Raw genomic sequence first — 18,731 nt, 5'->3', positions numbered from 1 at the left:
TTTCTTTCTCCATGTCATTGGTTCTTTACAGTGCTCTTCTTTGTGTTGTTATTGATCCTTGATTTTCTAATGCAAATATTTCATGCCGGCAGTTTTCATCATACATGTATTGTTCCAATGCAATTTCTGACTAATAATTTGTGCAGGGTAAAAATGCTACCTTCAAATAAGAATATTCGAAATTTTATTTCAATTGGTTGAGCAGCTAGGTTGCTAGGGGGGTTATGTATTGGGGACGTTTTATAATGTGTATAAAGATAGATAGATAATGCCTCCTCCCTCCAGGTGAAGGGGGCAAGATACAGCAATAACCTTTAATTTATATACTTTTATATTCTAATTTAATTTTATATTCTAATTCTAAAATTTTTCATCAATGACAGCTTTCTAAGCAGGATTGTGCACTGAGGAAGTGTACAAATATGCAATAGACTAATGAAGGAATGGCAAAAAAAGTGCTGTAGGCTAAAATTCTCACGTAGAATGTTTCGTACTTTCAGATCATCCACACCTGTACTGAAAAGCAGTGAAAATGTATTAATGGGGCAATACTTCATGTATTGTGCAATACACCAAAATGTATTGTAGGCACCACTTTATGCAGAGGTGTAGCTAGGGTTTTAAGTGCCTGATGACAACTGAAGATTTTGTTCCCCTTTCTGTGTGCCAAAAATGGAAAACATTTCAGTCTAAAATTTCCCAACATCAATTCGGCACCCCCTGAATGCTGCGCCCAGGAACAGATGTCCCTCCTTGCCCCACCCTAGCTACACCACTGACTGGATGCATCCTTGGATAATAAACATTTCTTTCCAAAGTTAGCAGTGAGTTTACATCTTTTCAGTTGGGGGGATACAGATAACCAGAAAGTGACAAATATTTTTAACATTAGACTTTCTTTATGGTAGGTGGGATCATTTAAAATAAATATTTCAGGTAAAAGAAAAACTTCTTAAATGTATTCAGTTGTGTCTATCTTTTTATTTAACTAGTCAATAAACTTTTTATTTTTGTGCCTAGTCAATAAACTTTTTATTTTTATTTTTATTTTTGTGCAGGCAAGCACCTAAACTGGTTATCATAAAAAAAGAAAATAATGTGTAATGATATTAATGCATATTTCTAGTTATACATTTTATGATTTAAATATGTTTTATTTAAAGCAGTGAAATTAAAAACTAGCGCTGCAGTTATTACTTTTAAATCCCTCAGTTTGATATATTACAGCAGACAGATTAAATTTGTTACTCTGTTAAATATGTTATATATGTTAATAGTTAATATGTTAAATATGTTACATATGTTATATAGTTAAATATGTTACTCTGTGACAACACATGGAAAGGAAAAGTATTTTACTTCAGGCAGTGGCAACACATTGTTTTAAAATAGTGGAATTTGTTGATTAAAATTGAAAAACCAAATGGGAACTGCCTCTTGCATAGGAGATACAAATTTTTTATTTCAAATAGTGTTGCCATTGCTTGCTTTCAAATCACTGAGTTTATTAACCAAAAATTCGTTAAATTAGTACAAAATATCAATCAATCAAAAATAATTTCAAAATTATGACTTCGAGGGAAATGTGTTCGAAGACTATGTGTGTTCAAAATTTGGTAGTTTTAAAAGTTGCCATTTTTCCGCAGTGCGAGCAGAAGTGCATTTTTCGTTTATAGTACCCCTAATGTAAACTAAAAAGATGTCAACTCAATTATGTTCATAACAAAAAAATTTTTATTCTTTCAGAAGCGGAAACATAGTAATAATGCTAAGAATCAAAAACAGAATAGGTCACAGAAGACAAATCAGTCTAACATTTTGGAAAAGGTGGTAAATTCATTGTTATATTCAGTGAATGTTTGAAATATTTGTATTTGAATAATGAACATTTGAAATATTTATACATTGTTTCAATATTCGAAATATATATTGCGAGTTAAAATGCTTAACGGAGTAACGTTCATGTAGTACTCCTTTGATTTTTGCCTGAGCCTTATTTATATTTGCAGTTAAAAATAGGAGGAGTGTTTTTATATTTTTAAGTTAAAAATTGGTCAATTTTAATTTGTAAATATTTATCTTATAATACACTTAATTAAGAGATTTTGTTTTGAAACACAAAGCTGTTTCTATCAAAGTTTATTTTAAATTGTATAGAAATTTCTTGCATTTTTTAATTTTTAATATGCATGTTTTAGGATTTTGATATTTATTTAATATCATGTTTGCAGATTTATTACATTTTTTGCAGCATTGAAAGTTTTGTCAAAAATTAAATCAGCTCTGCTGCTGCTTTTTCTTTTGTATATTTAACTGAAATCGAAAAAGGGGAGAACACATCATACACATTTAAATTATTCCTTGAGAGCATATAAATGTCAGTGCTGCATCAAAGTCATGTTAGAAAAAATTACATTAGGTGGTTTATGAGAACATATCTCCAGATCTTTAGTTTTGTTATGTGAATTTCAGTTACCGCTCAAGAAGAGGCGTAGTTTGTTAGCGTCGAGTTGACGCATTGTAAATCTTAAAGAGTTAATAAAGGGTACTTTTAACCCTTCTTCTACAGTTACTAGTTTTCCAATTTTTCACGCAAAAATGAATCTAGTGGACTCTACAGTGTTTTTGAAAAGTATTTGATTTTGATTGATGCTGTACTCTCATTTTAATATTTAGAACGCATCCCTCGTTCAAAGAGGTTATGCAAATTTTAAATCAAGCAAAAAAGCAACTTTAGTTTGTTTCAAACATTTTCAGAGGATTTTTTTTATTTCAAGGAAAGAAAAAAAAATTCTGCAGAAATTTTTTTGGATTACCTGTGCCTGATCATCCTCAAAATCTACATTAAACTAAAGTTATTTTTCTGTTTAGTTTTAAATGGTTGACTGAAATGAAAATTAAGCTATTTGGTGGCATTTTTCTGTCACTTGGCAGTTATTTGGCGACTTAATTTTTTTAATTTAGTCTGTAATATTTTGATCATATTAATCAAATAGTTGATCACAATAAACCATATATTTTCCAGTAATTTGTCTGCAAATGGGCAGGATTTTGCAAGACCAATAACAGAAATTCATGAAATATTTGGCTTGAGCCATTAGCATTGGACTTTGTCAATGTCACGCCCTCGTTGTGACACTGTCTGACCCATTCAGTCACTACTTTATCATGATTGTCACTTTTAGCATAACAAATAATTTTTCTGTTATTCATTGCAAGTGAGGTTTCAGAATCAACAAAAAATTCAAAAAGTTCTTTTTTCTGTCTTCTAATGTCATATACAGTTGACATTCCAATGTCATATTCCTCGCATAATTTTGAGATGGATATACCTTTATCCATTTTCTGTAGCAATTCCTCTTTTTGTTTAATGGACATCAAAACATGCTTTCACTTTGTAGATCCTGTTGCTGCTCCCGAATTAGAAACGCTTTTTGACATAATTGAATTTTCAAACTTTAATTTTTATAAAATTGCTGTAATTAAAAAACCCTGCAAAAAATAATAAGCTAGATCAAACCACAAAGCTAAGGAACAGTGTAATATACTATATTAACTAAAATTCCTTGGACTCAGTAAAGCATAAATTTAGCCTAGCTTAATAGCATTCACTATACATTATTGGCTATTTATCATAAGACTGGCAATGAAAGACAAGTTGTTCCACAAAATTTTGTCTTGCTTCTATCGCACACCGAGACAATTATGTCTGAATTGTATTAGTTTAGTTATTAGTTAGTGTATTTCTTGCACGTGCTCGGTGCGGCCATACGAGCTGTGGTGTCAGTTCTGGAGTTATGTGAATCATAAAGCAGCTATTTTAAATTAAAATAGCACTAAATGTAATCCTTTAGCACATAAGTATCATTAACAAAATCTATTTTTAGCATGTGGAAGAAATTTTTGTTAATGTTTTCCTCGTCAACATTTCTTAGCACATATAACTTTAGTCTATAATCATCGCCAAGCGTAATATCAACATAAAAGGTCACCATACTCTTTGTTATTCAATTATTAATATAAAAAATTGTGTAGGCCTCACTGCATGAGTTGCCACTCAAGTTGTCATGAATGATTCGACAGGTTGGCGTCAGGGATGTAAAATATTAGTAGGTATAAAACCAACAATTTTTCTGTGTAGAATGCTTCGGTTTGAGATGCATGTCAAGCTACAGAGCCAAATTATGGATGACACAAATTTATGCCAAAATGATTGTTTCTTCAATACAAGGTATTTTATTTAGTGCTGAAGTGAAATTAAGAATCGGGACCCTCCACATGCACATGTGTAAAGGATACAAAAAAATAATAAAAAATTGTTGATGGCTTTGAACTTTGAATTTTAGATCGTTCCAGATATTGGATGTCTGGATTTCAGACTTTGTACTATATCAAGAGCTAGAAGAATTTTTTGTGTGTAACCAATTGAAAAGCTATCCATCTATGTAGGTTAAAAAAGTAATTTAAGATTTTTATAAGTCTGTACTGTAAAATTAAATTTCATATTCAATGCTATTCTCTCTACATATCCCAGAAGTGAAATTCTAAAATCAAAAAAAGTTTCTTTAATAGGTTAGTTCCCTGTAGTTCTTCCATTTGAAGTCTAATTTATCACACTTGTTTAATTTTAAAATAATTTTTTGCATACTGTTATTTATGTTTACACAGAAATGCTGAAATTTATAATTTAAGTTATGGTTATTCCTGAGTTTCTCGCCTATTTTTTTGCCTGCTACTGTCTTTTTTCTCCCATCTAATCAATATTTTTTAGTTCACATCTTCATGTTTGTTATACATATATCAGTAACTTCTTTATTAAAATTACAATTATAGTCAGGGGTAAATGGGTTTGGTCTAACTGCTGCATCATCTTTTCTGTGTTACTAACCCTTTGCGGAGGTGCAAGGTGCTGGCACCATTATGAAATTCACTTTTGTGAGGAAAGCAATGCTCATCAAGGCCGCCAGGGCACTCATCTGATGGTCTTAATTTTTAGAGAGCAGATGCCAGCTTGCACAAAGGTATCATCACCCTTTTCAAGTAGGCAGTTGCTCACCAAGATTAGGTTCCCTGATATAAAAATACAAAAGTTCCGGCACTTGAAGGCAAGGTGAAGTTGAGTATCATGAAAAAAGCAACTTTCACCAAGGCTGCTAGGACACCTACTTGAACGTCTTAATCTTGGCAAACATTTTCCTGTTCGCATAAAGGTGCCTAGTAGCCTAGCTTTGTAGACAAACTTTATTAAACATTCTAAAACATGAATAATTCTTTTAACAGAAAATGTTCCTGCAGCACAGTGCGGCTAAGAACGCTATTATAATAAAATATAAACATGAACAACTGTTGCCATTCACACAAACTCTATAGTAAAATATAACATGTTGTCAGTAACAAGATTATTGTAAAAATCATAACATAAAATTAAATAGTGAGAAAATATATAAGGCAAAAGAAAAAAAAAAGAAATGCAAATATTAAATATACATCCAAAAAGAACAGTGTCTGTGCCTTTATAACATTTTATGAAATAATCTGATCAGCAGGACATCAAAATTCATTGCTTTTATGAAACAGAATAAAGAATTAAATCCAAAGTTTGTGAATTTATGCCGAGTTAACAATTAATGGGGTTAAGATGTTGAGTTTAATATGATTACCATTAGTGTATCTTTCAAATTTTTTCAGAGTGTCGTTAATCTTTCTAAGAATTAATTCTTTTTTTCTGTATGCATTCTACAATCATGATTTATGTTTCATGTTTTTAAACCATCAGTATCAGGTGACAAAGTACCATCATAGATACCAGCACCTCGGGAAACTTTCTGAACTCTCAGTAGCCCTATCTGTTTCTGTTTATAGTTGTAATATAACATGTGAATCTTTTCGAAGAAAGAGAAGGCAATAAGAAGAATAAGCAGACACACAGTTCTGTAAATCACATAGTTCTGTCAAAATTCTCCTAAGATATATGTCTTATATAGCTATTTGATCTCAGACACTTCTTTTGATATATCTTGTGTAGACAAAGAGATAATGATGCTCTTGATATTTATTAAACAAAACAGGAATTGAGTTCCTTAGAAAAGTTTTGAATGTGAAGTAAAACTAACTACGTTATGTGCTGTAAGAATGAATTCTGGAAACAAATAGGAACCACTAAAATAAAGACTATAATCGTCATATAATTTATCTTATTACTGAGGTAATAAAATATGCAGCTGAGAAAAACAAATTACTTAACACAATTAGATGTGTTTTGGAATTAAAGGTTTAAAAAAAAAAAAAAAAAAAAAAACCATAAAGATCAATGTATGGAAATATAAGAGATATCATGGTTTTATGGATTTCAGAAAAATATCCCCAAAAATAACCCCCTCCCCCCCAAAAAAAAAGCTGAAATTTTCACAGGACATGTATGTCACAAACAACTTGTAAGTGCACTGGGGGGGGGCTCAGGACATTTACTTGTTATTCGCAAATGAGAATCGGACTGGCAGATTTCTAACGTTTGCTTACATCTTTTTTTGACATCGTTTACTATTGCTATAATAGAACGCCATCAGAGTTTAACTCTTTAATTAATTAAAATATGCCTAAATTAATTTAAAATGCAATTTATATACAAGACCAAATGGTTAAAAGAAGAAAAGAAATCACATATGCTACTGAACAGTTTTAAATACAATGCTTTGTGGCTATTATAATTTAAAACTTTGCTTTTTGAAAAAATGAATAAAACAGCAAATTAATATTATTAATATTCATTATAAATGTTTTAAGATTGATTATAAATGTTTTAGAAAATATATTATAATTAATTCATGTATTAAAATTGTTTTGAACGTGTTTTACAAAGACTTTAAATAAAAGCATGTAATTTATATTAACCAAATGAATAATACTAGGTTTTATTATATATGCATATGTCTTGAAATGATTTAATGACCATTTAGATAGTTTATATTCTTTAAACTGCATTTTCTCAGTTTGCATTTTTTTCAATAAATCCTTTTATTTAACTTGTATAGATATGGAATAAATTAATTAATATTTTTGTCGCTTATTTAAAATTATATACTTTATAGAAATAAGGATGGGTTTTGCAAAATACTGAAAAGAAAAATTATTTGAAGTGAAAATGGGATTGAGATCATATTTGTTTCAAAGTTTTTACATAAGAATGTGTTTTTATTTTTTCCTCAGAAACTAATTCATTAATTGCAAAATCGATCCTTAAAGTCATTAAGAACACTCTAATAAATACAATCAGAAAATTTGGGGGAAGGGGAACATTGAAAATTGTAGGAGAAGAAAGATATTTTAACTGTTAATATTTTCTTCCAAAATTTTTAATTTAAAAAAAATTACTGGTAAATATTTTTTTTTCAGCTTAAAATCATTCAATCATATTCATAAAAAGCAAATGCAAGTTTAAAAAAAAATAATTAAAAAAGTACAGAGTCCTTTGTCGCATTGAAACCGATATGCACGTCTTTAGTTTTAATTTGAACGGTATTTCTGGAATACCCAGCATCAGATAACCTTGTGTGTACTTGTTTACAAATTTCCGTATTTCGTTCGGTTATATATAACTTTTTTGGATGATATCACATTTCCAAATTTCTACCAGCATGATTGTTTCACTGACAGTCCAGCTAGTAGCGAGTTGCATGTCAGCCATGTTTGTTAAAATAAGGTCAATCGCGTAGTGCAGTATGAGAAATCTTTACATTTGCCCTGCTCCCGAGAGTTAGGAACGTTCTACCTAATTATTCCTCCAATTAGGAGAAGCAGTGAATACTTTTTCGCCATGTGAATGGGACACTTTGGAAGAACCAGTTTTCACTACCGGTCGAATCTGCTCTTGTGAACGGGACTATAGAGTCACTTTTGTAATATATTTTGAGCCGCATCATTGTTTTGGTATTAAAATTTTTGGTAATAGCAAATGATTAATTTTTGCCAATTACTAAAAATTTAAAATTGGCATAATAAACTAAGTATTACAAATTGGATTAGATTAAAAAAAAATTAGATTCTGATAAAAAGAATTATTTTATCAATTGCTTAAAAGGCCTTTGATTTTGTAAATAATTTTCTGAAATAAGGAATAAAAACATAAGCATGAGAAATGAGCATGGAGATCAATAGTAAATAAATTTTGTTTGGGGAAAGAACCCTAAGGAATGATTTTTAAAAGCTTGTAGGATTTACATATGCTTAGTTTTTCTTTAACTCCTCCAAGTTTAATCGTCTTAATGTGGTTTAAAATTCTTCTTAATTTTATTCTTTACATATGTTTTTTTTTTTTTTTTTTTTTTTTCCCCCCATTTTATGCAGGTTTTTAATGTGTATGCAATAGCAGTTTAACAAAAAAGTTCCAAGTCATAAAAGTTAATTTTAATATTATTTCAAATTGAAATATATTCCAAGATTGATGTTCACATCAGAGTAAAATTTTGGGTTGCTGTTATCTTTGAAAGGCTAACTAGCAGCTTAGGAGCTAGGATTGTTGAACACTGATAGTTCAACCTGGTTTCAGATTTCAGTGAATGGACTGACTGCATGGGCTTTTCCTGTATTTTGCCATGTATAATACAAGTAAATTTCTCTTAGAATGTTCTCTATGAAAGCATCCCTTGCCTTAGGCAGATAGCCCTAGTGTCCTTCGCCATAGTTTGATAAAGTAAAATTAAATTCAAAATAAGAGAGCCAAAGTTACACATGTTCATAACTATGTTTAGAAACGCTTCCTTTCATGAAGCATTTTGATAATAAAATGAATCTCAAGGATGCAACAATGAAATATAAATTTTCATTAATGGAATTAGGGTAGAGCAATTTATAATGCTAATTGAATGAAAAAAGTTTAAAAAAAAAAGTATTAATCGATTTCTATTGCGAATAATGTTTATGCAAGAATTATGTTCTCAACTAAATACATCAAGATACTAAGATGATAACCATGTATATTGGGATTCAGATATTAAACCATTTTCCAACTCCCTAAATTTATTTTGTAGTAAGAATTTAATGATTGTACATAGAAGTAGTCACAACTCTCTTCACAAAAAGAGATAAGAGTTGACCGCTGTGGCGTGCAGTAGCTTTTCATGCAGGGTGGGCAGAGAACAACAGCAATAATAATAATAAAACCATTAAAATGTACATTAAACACTTCTTTAACTTTTTATTATTCATTTGTACACAAAATCCATACGTCTATCCGTATTACTAACAAAATCATCAATTACATGATCATAAAACTCTGGCTTTGACTGTAATAAGTGCAATATTTCTTTTTCTTTTGTTATTAGAGATAAATTGCTTAATCTATCCTGGCTCATAGTAAATTGCATGCATAATTCTTTACTCTTTTTCAATGCTGAAAATGATCTCTCCACCGAAGCAGTTAAAAATGGAATTGTACAAATTAAATGTGCCAATTTATTTACTTCGCGTGGGGCATCTGTAAAATCATTCAGCATTATATGCTGAATAAGTTTCAATAAATTCATTTCGTGGTATGACTCACTACGATAAAGAACGCGTAATTCATTGGTTAGCTTTACAAAATCGAAATGTTTTGCATAAGAGTTTTTTAATGAATTAAGACATTCATCCGGAAATTTACTTTGATATTTCTTAAAAAAACTAAAATTCAATAGTTCAAAAAATTTGAGCGAATTTTATTTTTTAAAACGGACATCTTATCAGGTTCAGTGTTTCTCCTTACTTGCTTGGGGAACATTCAAGAACCTGACTCGGAACAGGGAGCTTACTAAAGCTATGTTCAATAAATGTGGGAAGTAGACAAGATACACAGGAAGGGTATACAAAACCCTTTATTTTTCACTCTTTACAATAATTTCCGGACTTCGGAATACAGAGACCAACCACTTGTGGCCTGAACGTAAGAATATAAAAATATTAACTAAACTCTAACTTAACTTTGGAATAACAAACAAGGGCCTATGTGGAAGATTGGCCGTATATTAACAGGAAGCCGTATGTAGTACAGAGAACTGTTAACACTACGATACGTTTAAAATTATCAAGAGGATTAAACCTCTGGCCTGGAAGGCAACCAGCAACCGAGTAAAACTGCTAAGGCAAACGGCCCACTTCGACTAACTCCTTCCTCTCTCTCGCTTGGCAAAAAGCCACAACTTAAGTACTTGGCGTTCGCCAGACAAATTTGCATAAATAAGTTAAAGCATTTAATTCTGGCCGGAAGTAGAAAATAAGAAGTGATAGTAAAGATTTAAAATAAAATAAACATTAGTAAAACTTAAGATCCTTACAATCTAACTGATGATAAATAGTGCCCATTATTTCATAATATAAATTTTTAAAATGTTGGTCTTGGTCTACACTTGAGTTTTTTTAAATTTACACAATGTTTTTTTTTTAAATTTGGTTGACCCACTACAGAAATAGTCTCTTCATAAACTTCATCAAATGCAACAGAAGTTCGCATATTTTGAATTGCATCTTTTACTTCCTCTACTTTTTGACTAGAATATGCTATATCTAAGTTAGTTTTTTGTAAAATATCAAATAGAACATCAGTATAACAAAACACTTTGACAAAAATATTTAGGGGAAAATCACTGTTAAATTCTTCAAAAAACATGTGATAACTCTTTGCAATATTAATTGTATTGTTATCCCAGCCTTCTTGATTCTCAATAATATTTTCAAATAAATCAGATAGGCCTTGCCTTTCGCTTTTTATGGTATTTACCAAACGAGAAGAATAGTTCCAACGTGTTGTAGCTAATTTTGGAAATTTTCTTTTAATAATTTCGTTTAAAACATGATTTCTTTTTGTAGACACCAAAAAAATGAGGCTATGCCAGAAATTGTTGCAAAAAATAATTTACAATCTTTTATAAAAAATACAGATTGCGACAGAACTAAATTAAGTACATGTGCGCAACAATGCACAAACATAGCTTCTGGGAAAATATCTTTTACTTTTTTCTGCGTGCCATTCAACACTCCTGCCATGACTGCTGCCCCATCATACATTTGAGCAATCAGTTTATTCTCACATCCCCAACTTAAAATAGTTTCTTGCACAACATTACACAAAGCTTCTGCTGAACGATCACCACTAACATCTTTAAAAAACAAAATCTTTCCACTGGTGCACTACAATTATTAACATATCGTAGCACAACCGATAATTGCGATTTTTGAGATATGTCAAATGTTTCATCCAGCATAATAGCAACGAATGGTGTTTCTTTTACCTCATTTCTAATTTCTGAAATTACAATATTTTTTATCTACGCAATAATATCATTTTGTATTCTATTAGAGGTTCCAGAAAATACAGTTGCAGTTCTTAGATGGGTTGCTAAAAGGTTATCATATTTAAAGTTATTAATTCTATATAATTTCCTCAATTAAGGGAATTTATATTCTCATTGTGTCCACGAAATGCATCTTCTTGTTTTGCTAAGTAACAAATTACATCTATTAATCTCTGGAGAATATTTCTATTTCTTGTTACTTTTTCATTGTGTTGAACAATCGATGAAGCCTTTTGTTGATCTAACATTAAATCTATTCTGGCGGTACTAAATGTTTTTAATAGTATTATGGCATTTATGTGAGATTGTGTTTTTTCATCTTTCTTTGCAGCTTCGTGGAGATGATTTAAATCACTGTAGTCTTGTTTTGTCCAAATATTCTTGTCCTTTTCAATTACAACAAAAAGTAAACATGGCCAACAGTACAACTTATTCAATTCACTACAGCCGGTTAACCATATAAATTTTTCATACATAGATTTTTGAAAATGTTGTATACACTGTTGTTTTTTAATCTTAACGTTTTGCGATAGAATAATATCCGGCATCAGTCTACTTAATTTAACTATTTCGTTTTTTGTAGTAACATCTCATCTCGAAAATGGATTTTCCAATAAATATTTAATTATTGAGACATCTGAGTTCTCCATTCTGAAATGGGTTATTTATTATGAATATAAATTTAAAGAATACAATAAATAAAATATTTATCTACGAGTAGTCGAGGTATAACTATAAAAACAGCTAAACTTACAAGAATTCTACTAGCACTGAAGCAAAAATCATGTCTTGTGTTGTTTGATGTCATATCGGTGATGAAACAGCAATGCTTCGGGCTTCCACGAAAAACTTATATTTTCAGCAAATGTAGCACCACACGGCGCCCGCTGCTGCGGTGCCTCATCATCAGCCTGATGACATCAGGATGAGTCATCAGGATACTCATTGGTGCCAACAAACCGAACGTCTATTCCACATGCAGGTGATTTCACTTTATGCTGGCACAATAGAACAAACTGTTTCTTGTTCAGTCAGTGAATTAAATTATATTTATTAATTGTTTTTAACATTTGGAAATCATATATTCTACGAAAAACATCTTGACAATTTTTAAAAACAAAACCAGGGATAGGGTGTTAGACAGATAATAACTTATATACTGTCTGTAAGACACAATGAATGGTAAAATTTGGACTGTTCTGTTAAAATTCATTTCTTTTTTGTCTAACAAAACAAAATTGTTTTTCAACGAATTATTTCTATAAATATAATACATAGCCAAAATTATTTTACCACACTAAAACATTTCCCTTTATATTGATGAAATACTTCTTTTATATTTCCATAAAAACAAAATCTTACAATATATAAATTTAAACATCAACTGTCTGCAAAATCGTATGGCCAGTTAATTAGTTAAAAAACCAAAAGCGCTTCAGCACGTAAGTTTCCGCTCTAATACAACGCTTAATAAATGGTACCTTCGGATGATTCTGAATGCCAAGTGCAGGAAAAATAGCTGCACTTGCCTCAGTGCTATAGTATGCTGTGCTTCTCCAGTAGCCCATACATATAAAGCGTGATTTTCTATTAGTGTGCAGTGCGTACACATCAAAACTTCCTATGTTCGTTTGCTTTTGAACGTGCTACATGGTGCAGCACCTAGTACCACACACACTGCGGGAATACAAGCAAGCAAATCAACATAATATTTGAATATATTATAAATAATATTTATTATATACCATATAAAGATAGGTGCAGAAAATTATTGTCTCTCATAATTTTGCTACTGGTTAACCAGATACCCCCATCCCACACACACACAAAATAATGTAAATGTAACTATCAAAAGCTCGTGATCTGGAAGCTTCACATTACAACTAATATTTAGAAGCATAGATCATCCTAAAAAGTTGAACAAATACTTTGCCAATTAGCATTATGTAAGATCTTTATTTTAAAAGTATCTTTATGCATTTCTGTTTAGAATATTTTTGCATTCAAAGAAGAAATGTGGCAGTAATATAAAAGATTGAACAGTTTTTTTATTTCTCTTCTAATATAAAAGCAAAATCTAATATTACTAAATAATAAAACTGAATTTTTGCTGTTCAAAAAATTAAAATTTAGTAAGGGTTTCATTTTGAAAAGTTCCAGTATTTATCAAATGCTGGAGCTTTTCAAAATGAAACATATGCAGCATATGTTTATATGCTGTTTAGAACATTTTGCATTTATGCTTTTGTTTAGAACATTTTGCGTTCAAGAAAGATATGCAGCATATAAGTATATGCTGCATATCTTTGTTGAATGCAAAATGTTCTAAACAAAAACTATGAATAGGTTAAAAGGTTTAAGATCTTATGGTATCAGTCTAAGAGCAAGTAGCATCTGAGAATTGCAACGTCACATGGAAGATAAGTAAAGAATCATGTTTCGTTGATTAGAAAGTATTTTTTTTTTTCACATTGTGAGTCTGTAAATGGTTATTCAAGCAGTACCAGGGCACCGAACAATCTCTTTTTCACTAGAAATGAGTTACTAGTGGTGTAGAAATAATAGAATTCCTCTAGAAATTAAAAAAGCAATTAAATGGCACTTTTAGTAGGAAAATTGCTCATCAAAATCAGAATACCGTAATTTCCGGAAGAAAGGCCGCATCAGCGTAAACGCCGACTCGAGAAAAATGGCGGGGAAAAAATTAAAATTACACAGAAATGCCGCAATAGATTAAATTGCATGTGACATCGTCGTGGGCCGTATAGATGCAAAAACTCAACCTAAGTCCTGATATATCACATACCAGTTAAGAAAAATGCATGAAATGAAACCATAACTCAAAAATAAATTAAAGGTAAGAAATGTATAGCTTCTGTGCCGTTTAGAGACATTTTCAAAAATTCTCCGCTCCCTTCTTACTTAAAAACTATCCAACAAGTACTTGTACCCAAACTAATGGGATCTGTATTTGGCAGAATGCCAAGAAAAATACATTCATGCTGAAGGGAAAATAGGTCAGAGTTCATTATTGCGAGGCAGGTGGAGTTGTGTCCGCCTTTGAAAAAAATTGCAGAAAAGGCAGGGGTGGGGAGAGGATGTGTCCTGGAAGATTCATCGAATGACAGAGGAGAGAGACTATTCAAACTGATAAGAATGTTGATTTGAAAGAGGGAAGAATGTTATTGTTCTGAGATCCTGTTTAGGGTGAATAAGGCATGTAGGTCCGTTCAAGAGAAAGAATGTAAACAAAATAACGTTCGCAAAAAGCAACTGAGTGGTCTTTTGTGTGGGAACAGCGCCAGTCTATGCACAATGACAAGGCCATCCAAACTATGTACAATGACCATCATAGGAAATATTTTATTTTTAGTGCACCTAAACGCCGCATGGGTAGAAACGCCACACCCGCTGAAAATTTAAGTTTTAAACAGGTAAATGCCGCAGCGTTTCTTCCGGAAATTATGGTAATTATGCAACTTAAAATAATTTTTCAATATTGTACATCAGTTACTAGTATATCCTATATACAAGTATATCCTATTATAGGATATACTTGTTAGCTAGTATATCCTCTAGCATTTCGTTTGAAGATGAATTGATAATTATTGTTTTGTGAGAAAACTGCAGTACTATAACTGCGAGGTGAAAGCCATTAAGACACTTTCCCACATGTGATGTCTGCAGCTATGAACTTGTTTGAAAGACAGAACTAACCATTTCCATTCCAGCAGACAAAAGGGCATTAATCACTTCATACTCAAGACTTGATGAAATCATTTCTTTCCCCTTTTCCTTAGCTGCTGAGCATTTGTATTAACATTTGTATTAAACGTAAGTATCCACCATACTTACGTTTAATACAAATAAACTAACGTTTATTTTGTTTTAAAACTTTACTGTCCTCTCTTATTTTCCACTTCAGCCAGAATAAACACATTAAATTGTTTCTGCAAATTGTACTTGCTAATGCTTAAGTATTTAAATTGTGGCTTTTCGCCAAGAACAGAGTTAGATAGAGAGAAAGTGAGCCTCCTTGCCACTGTGTTCCATGCGAGCTTTCAATCAGTTGCTGTCCGCCTTCAAGGCCTGGGTTTTAGTCCTCTCAATATTTAAAACATATTGTAGTTTTCCGCAGCTTGCGCTCTATGTGCGTAATAAACTAAAAGGCTAATCTTAGTGTTAGTCATCTGTATAAAGTATTCAAAGTTAGCTCTTATTTAAATTTAGTTAGTTAGTAGGTCTTATATGTTTACGTTCAGACCACAAGTGGTTGGTCTTTGTATCCCGAAGTGCGGGAGCGTCTGTAATATCTTGGAGAATAAAGGGTAATTAAACCCTTCGCATCTTAATCACCTATTTTACCATTCCACAGAACATAACTTCCAGTAAGATCACTGTTCCCATTCAGGACACATCATGTTCGCAAAGCAAATAAGGAGAAATATTAGTCCTGATATAGTTATAATTTTAGTTTTTGAATTTTGTACACCACTGTAGCTATAATTTTATGTGTTGTTTCATGCGAGTAAATTTAACTCTGATTGCTTTCTTTATTTTCAGTACATAATTTAGGTGCAAGATTAAAAAAAAAAAAAAAAAAAAAGAATTTAATCATGGAATGGAAATTTTTTTAAACAAAATGCTTCAGTGTTAGCTAGTATATCCTCTAGCATTTCGTTTGAAGATGAAATGATAATTATTGTTTTGTGAGAAAACTGCAGTACTATAACTGCGAGGTGAAAGCCATTAAGACACTTTCCCACATGTGATGTCTGCAGCTATGAACTTGTTTGAAAGACAGAACTAACCATTTCCATTCCAGCAGACAAAAGGGCATTAATCACTTCATACTCAAGACTTGATGAAATCATTTCTTTCCCCTTTTCCTTAGCTGCTGAGCATTTGTATTAACATTTGTATTAAACGTAAGTATCCACCATACTTACGTTTAATACAAATAAACTAACGTTTATTTTGTTTTAAAACTTTACTGTCCTCTCTTATTTTCCACTTCAGCCAGAATAAACACATTAAATTGTTTCTGCAAATTGTACTTGCTAATGCTTAAGTATTTAAATTGTGGCTTTTCGCCAAGAACAGAGTTAGATAGAGAGAAAGTGAGCCTCCTTGCCACTGTGTTCCATGCGAGCTTTCAATCAGTTGCTGTCCGCCTTCAAGGCCTGGGTTTTAGTCCTCTCAATATTTAAAACATATTGTAGTTTTCCGCAGCTTGCGCTCTATGTGCGTAATAAACTAAAAGGCTAATCTTAGTGTTAGTCATCTGTATAAAGTATTCAAAGTTAGCTCTTATTTAAATTTAGTTAGTTAGTAGGTCTTATATGTTTACGTTCAGACCACAAGTGGTTGGTCTTTGTATCCCGAAGTGCGGGAGCGTCTGTAATATCTTGGAGAATAAAGGGTAATTAAACCCTTCGCATCTTAATCACCTATTTTACCATTCCACAGAACATAACTTCCAGTAAGATCACTGTTCCCATTCAGGACACATCATGTTCGCAAAGCAAATAAGGAGAAATATTAGTCCTGATATAGTTATAATTTTAGTTTTTGAATTTTGTACACCACTGTAGCTATAATTTTATGTGTTGTTTCATGCGAGTAAATTTAACTCTGATTGCTTTCTTTATTTTCAGTACATAATTTAGGTGCAAGATTAAAAAAAAAAAAAAAAAAAAGAATTTAATCATGGAATGGAAATTTTTTTAAACAAAATGCTTCAGTGTTAGCTAGTATATCCTCTAGCATTTCGTTTGAAGATGAAATGATAATTATTGTTTTGTGAGAAAACTGCAGTACTATAACTGCGAGGTGAAAGCCATTAAGACACTTTCCCACATGTGATGTCTGCAGCTATGAACTTGTTTGAAAGACAGAACTAACCATTTCCATTCCAGCAGACAAAAGGGCATTAATCACTTCATACTCAAGACTTGATGAAATCCTTTCTTTCCCCTTTTCCTTAGCTGCTGAGCAAAGACCCCCCCCCCCCCAAGTGAAGGAACACAGCTATTTTTCAAGCCAACATAAAAAGTTTAATTAACAATTATTTTTAAAAATGTTGATTAGCCAAGTATGTAGGAATTGATATAATGAAACACAAATTAATGTTTAAAAAAATTATATTCTTTACTACCCTGCATATCTTTTGTTATAAATATGAGAGTGATATAATTTTTTATACTTTTAAATGACTTAAATAAACAGTACATGTTTTTATTTCTGTCAATAAATTGACTGCTATTTTTTCCTTTTCTCTTTTGTTTAGAAATCAAAAAGTAAGGCACCAAATAAAAAGAAATTGAAGAAATATGTCTCTGACAATGAAAAACAAAACTTGTCTGCACTTGTAAATAAGTATAAAAAACAGTTATCAAATAAAATATGACTAAGTTAATGTAGGCTTTTTATTCATTATCAGTAATTAAGTATAAAATTTATCTGTTTTAAGATAATGTAATTAAAAATGCATTTTAAATAAAACATTAATTGTTCATTTCGTAGATTTTGCAGAATGAAGTGTATTAAATTTTTCATTGTTCATCATTTATGTACTATTTTTCATTTACTACTATTCTTAATATTCTGAATTTGAATTTTCTAATCCACTAAATTTTCTAACCACCATACTTAAAATCTTATTTAGTCAAACTCTTCAAGTGAAAATGTTTATATTTGCCTGCCTATCATGATCTCAAAAATTTACAGATAATCTTCTGTGTTTAAGACACAATAACACGCCGAATAAATACTAATTCAGAAGTCAAACAACAAAAATCAGCGTTAATTTACAAAATTTTCACAGGACTAGTTTCGATGGTTTTACCGAACCATCATCTTCAGCTGCAAAACCGCAAATGAACAAGATAGGAAATAATGTTTAGATAAGATAAGAAAGCCTGGACAAGAATAAGCAAGTGGCGCCATCTGTTAGCGAAACCAGAACTAAAACATAATTTCTCTAAAAGCCGAAGGCAAATTTGGATTGGAATTAGGATCGTTAACTAGAACAGAAAGATTTTTATGAATGTGAAATGCCTCTAGAAAATCCAGTTCTCCAATGGAAGATGTTTTTTGAATAATTTTGGCAGCAGAAAAATTGAAAGTGTGATTTTCGGACCAACAATGTTGAGCAACAGAAGACTTCTGTGTTTCCTTTTTTCTAACATATGCCTCATGTTCTTTGACGCGAAATTTTAAGGCTCTCTTAGTTTGGCCAATGTAAATTAAACCGCACTGGCAAGGAATCCTATAAATACCCCAGGAATTCATATCCGGAATGGGGTCCTTGAGTATAGAAGTTGGAATTTTATTGATGGGAGAGTAAACAACCCGAAAGTTAAATTTCTGCAAAATATGTGCAACTTTATAGCTAATTGATGGAAA

At 31.3% G+C, this 18,731-nt stretch overlaps 1 protein-coding gene across 3 annotated transcripts in view; it reads left to right on the top strand.

Moving 5' to 3' along the window:
* Positions 1-17,742, top strand: part of LOC118203161 (RNA-binding protein 28) — a 127,681-nt gene extending 109,939 nt beyond the window's left edge. For 2 of the 3 annotated variants that reach the window (XM_085811198.1, XM_085811200.1), the window contains 2 exons: positions 1,747-1,827; positions 17,614-17,742. In XM_085811198.1, coding sequence (XP_085667324.1) covers positions 1,747-1,827; positions 17,614-17,733 — 201 coding nt within the window. In that variant the 3' untranslated portion in view covers positions 17,734-17,742. The remainder of the gene's footprint in view (positions 1-1,746; positions 1,828-17,613) is intronic. The other variant, XM_085811199.1, reaches the window with a different exon arrangement.
* Positions 17,743-18,731: the final 989 nt, after the last annotated feature.

Source organism: Stegodyphus dumicola, chromosome 2 (assembly GCF_044657685.1).
Source record: "Stegodyphus dumicola isolate Sdum_Otavi_A_Nest chromosome 2, ASM4465768v1".
Lineage (NCBI taxonomy): Eukaryota > Metazoa > Arthropoda > Arachnida > Araneae > Eresidae > Stegodyphus > Stegodyphus dumicola.
Note: the sequence above shows the minus strand (reverse complement) of the source record. Positions and strands in the feature narration are given on the sequence as shown.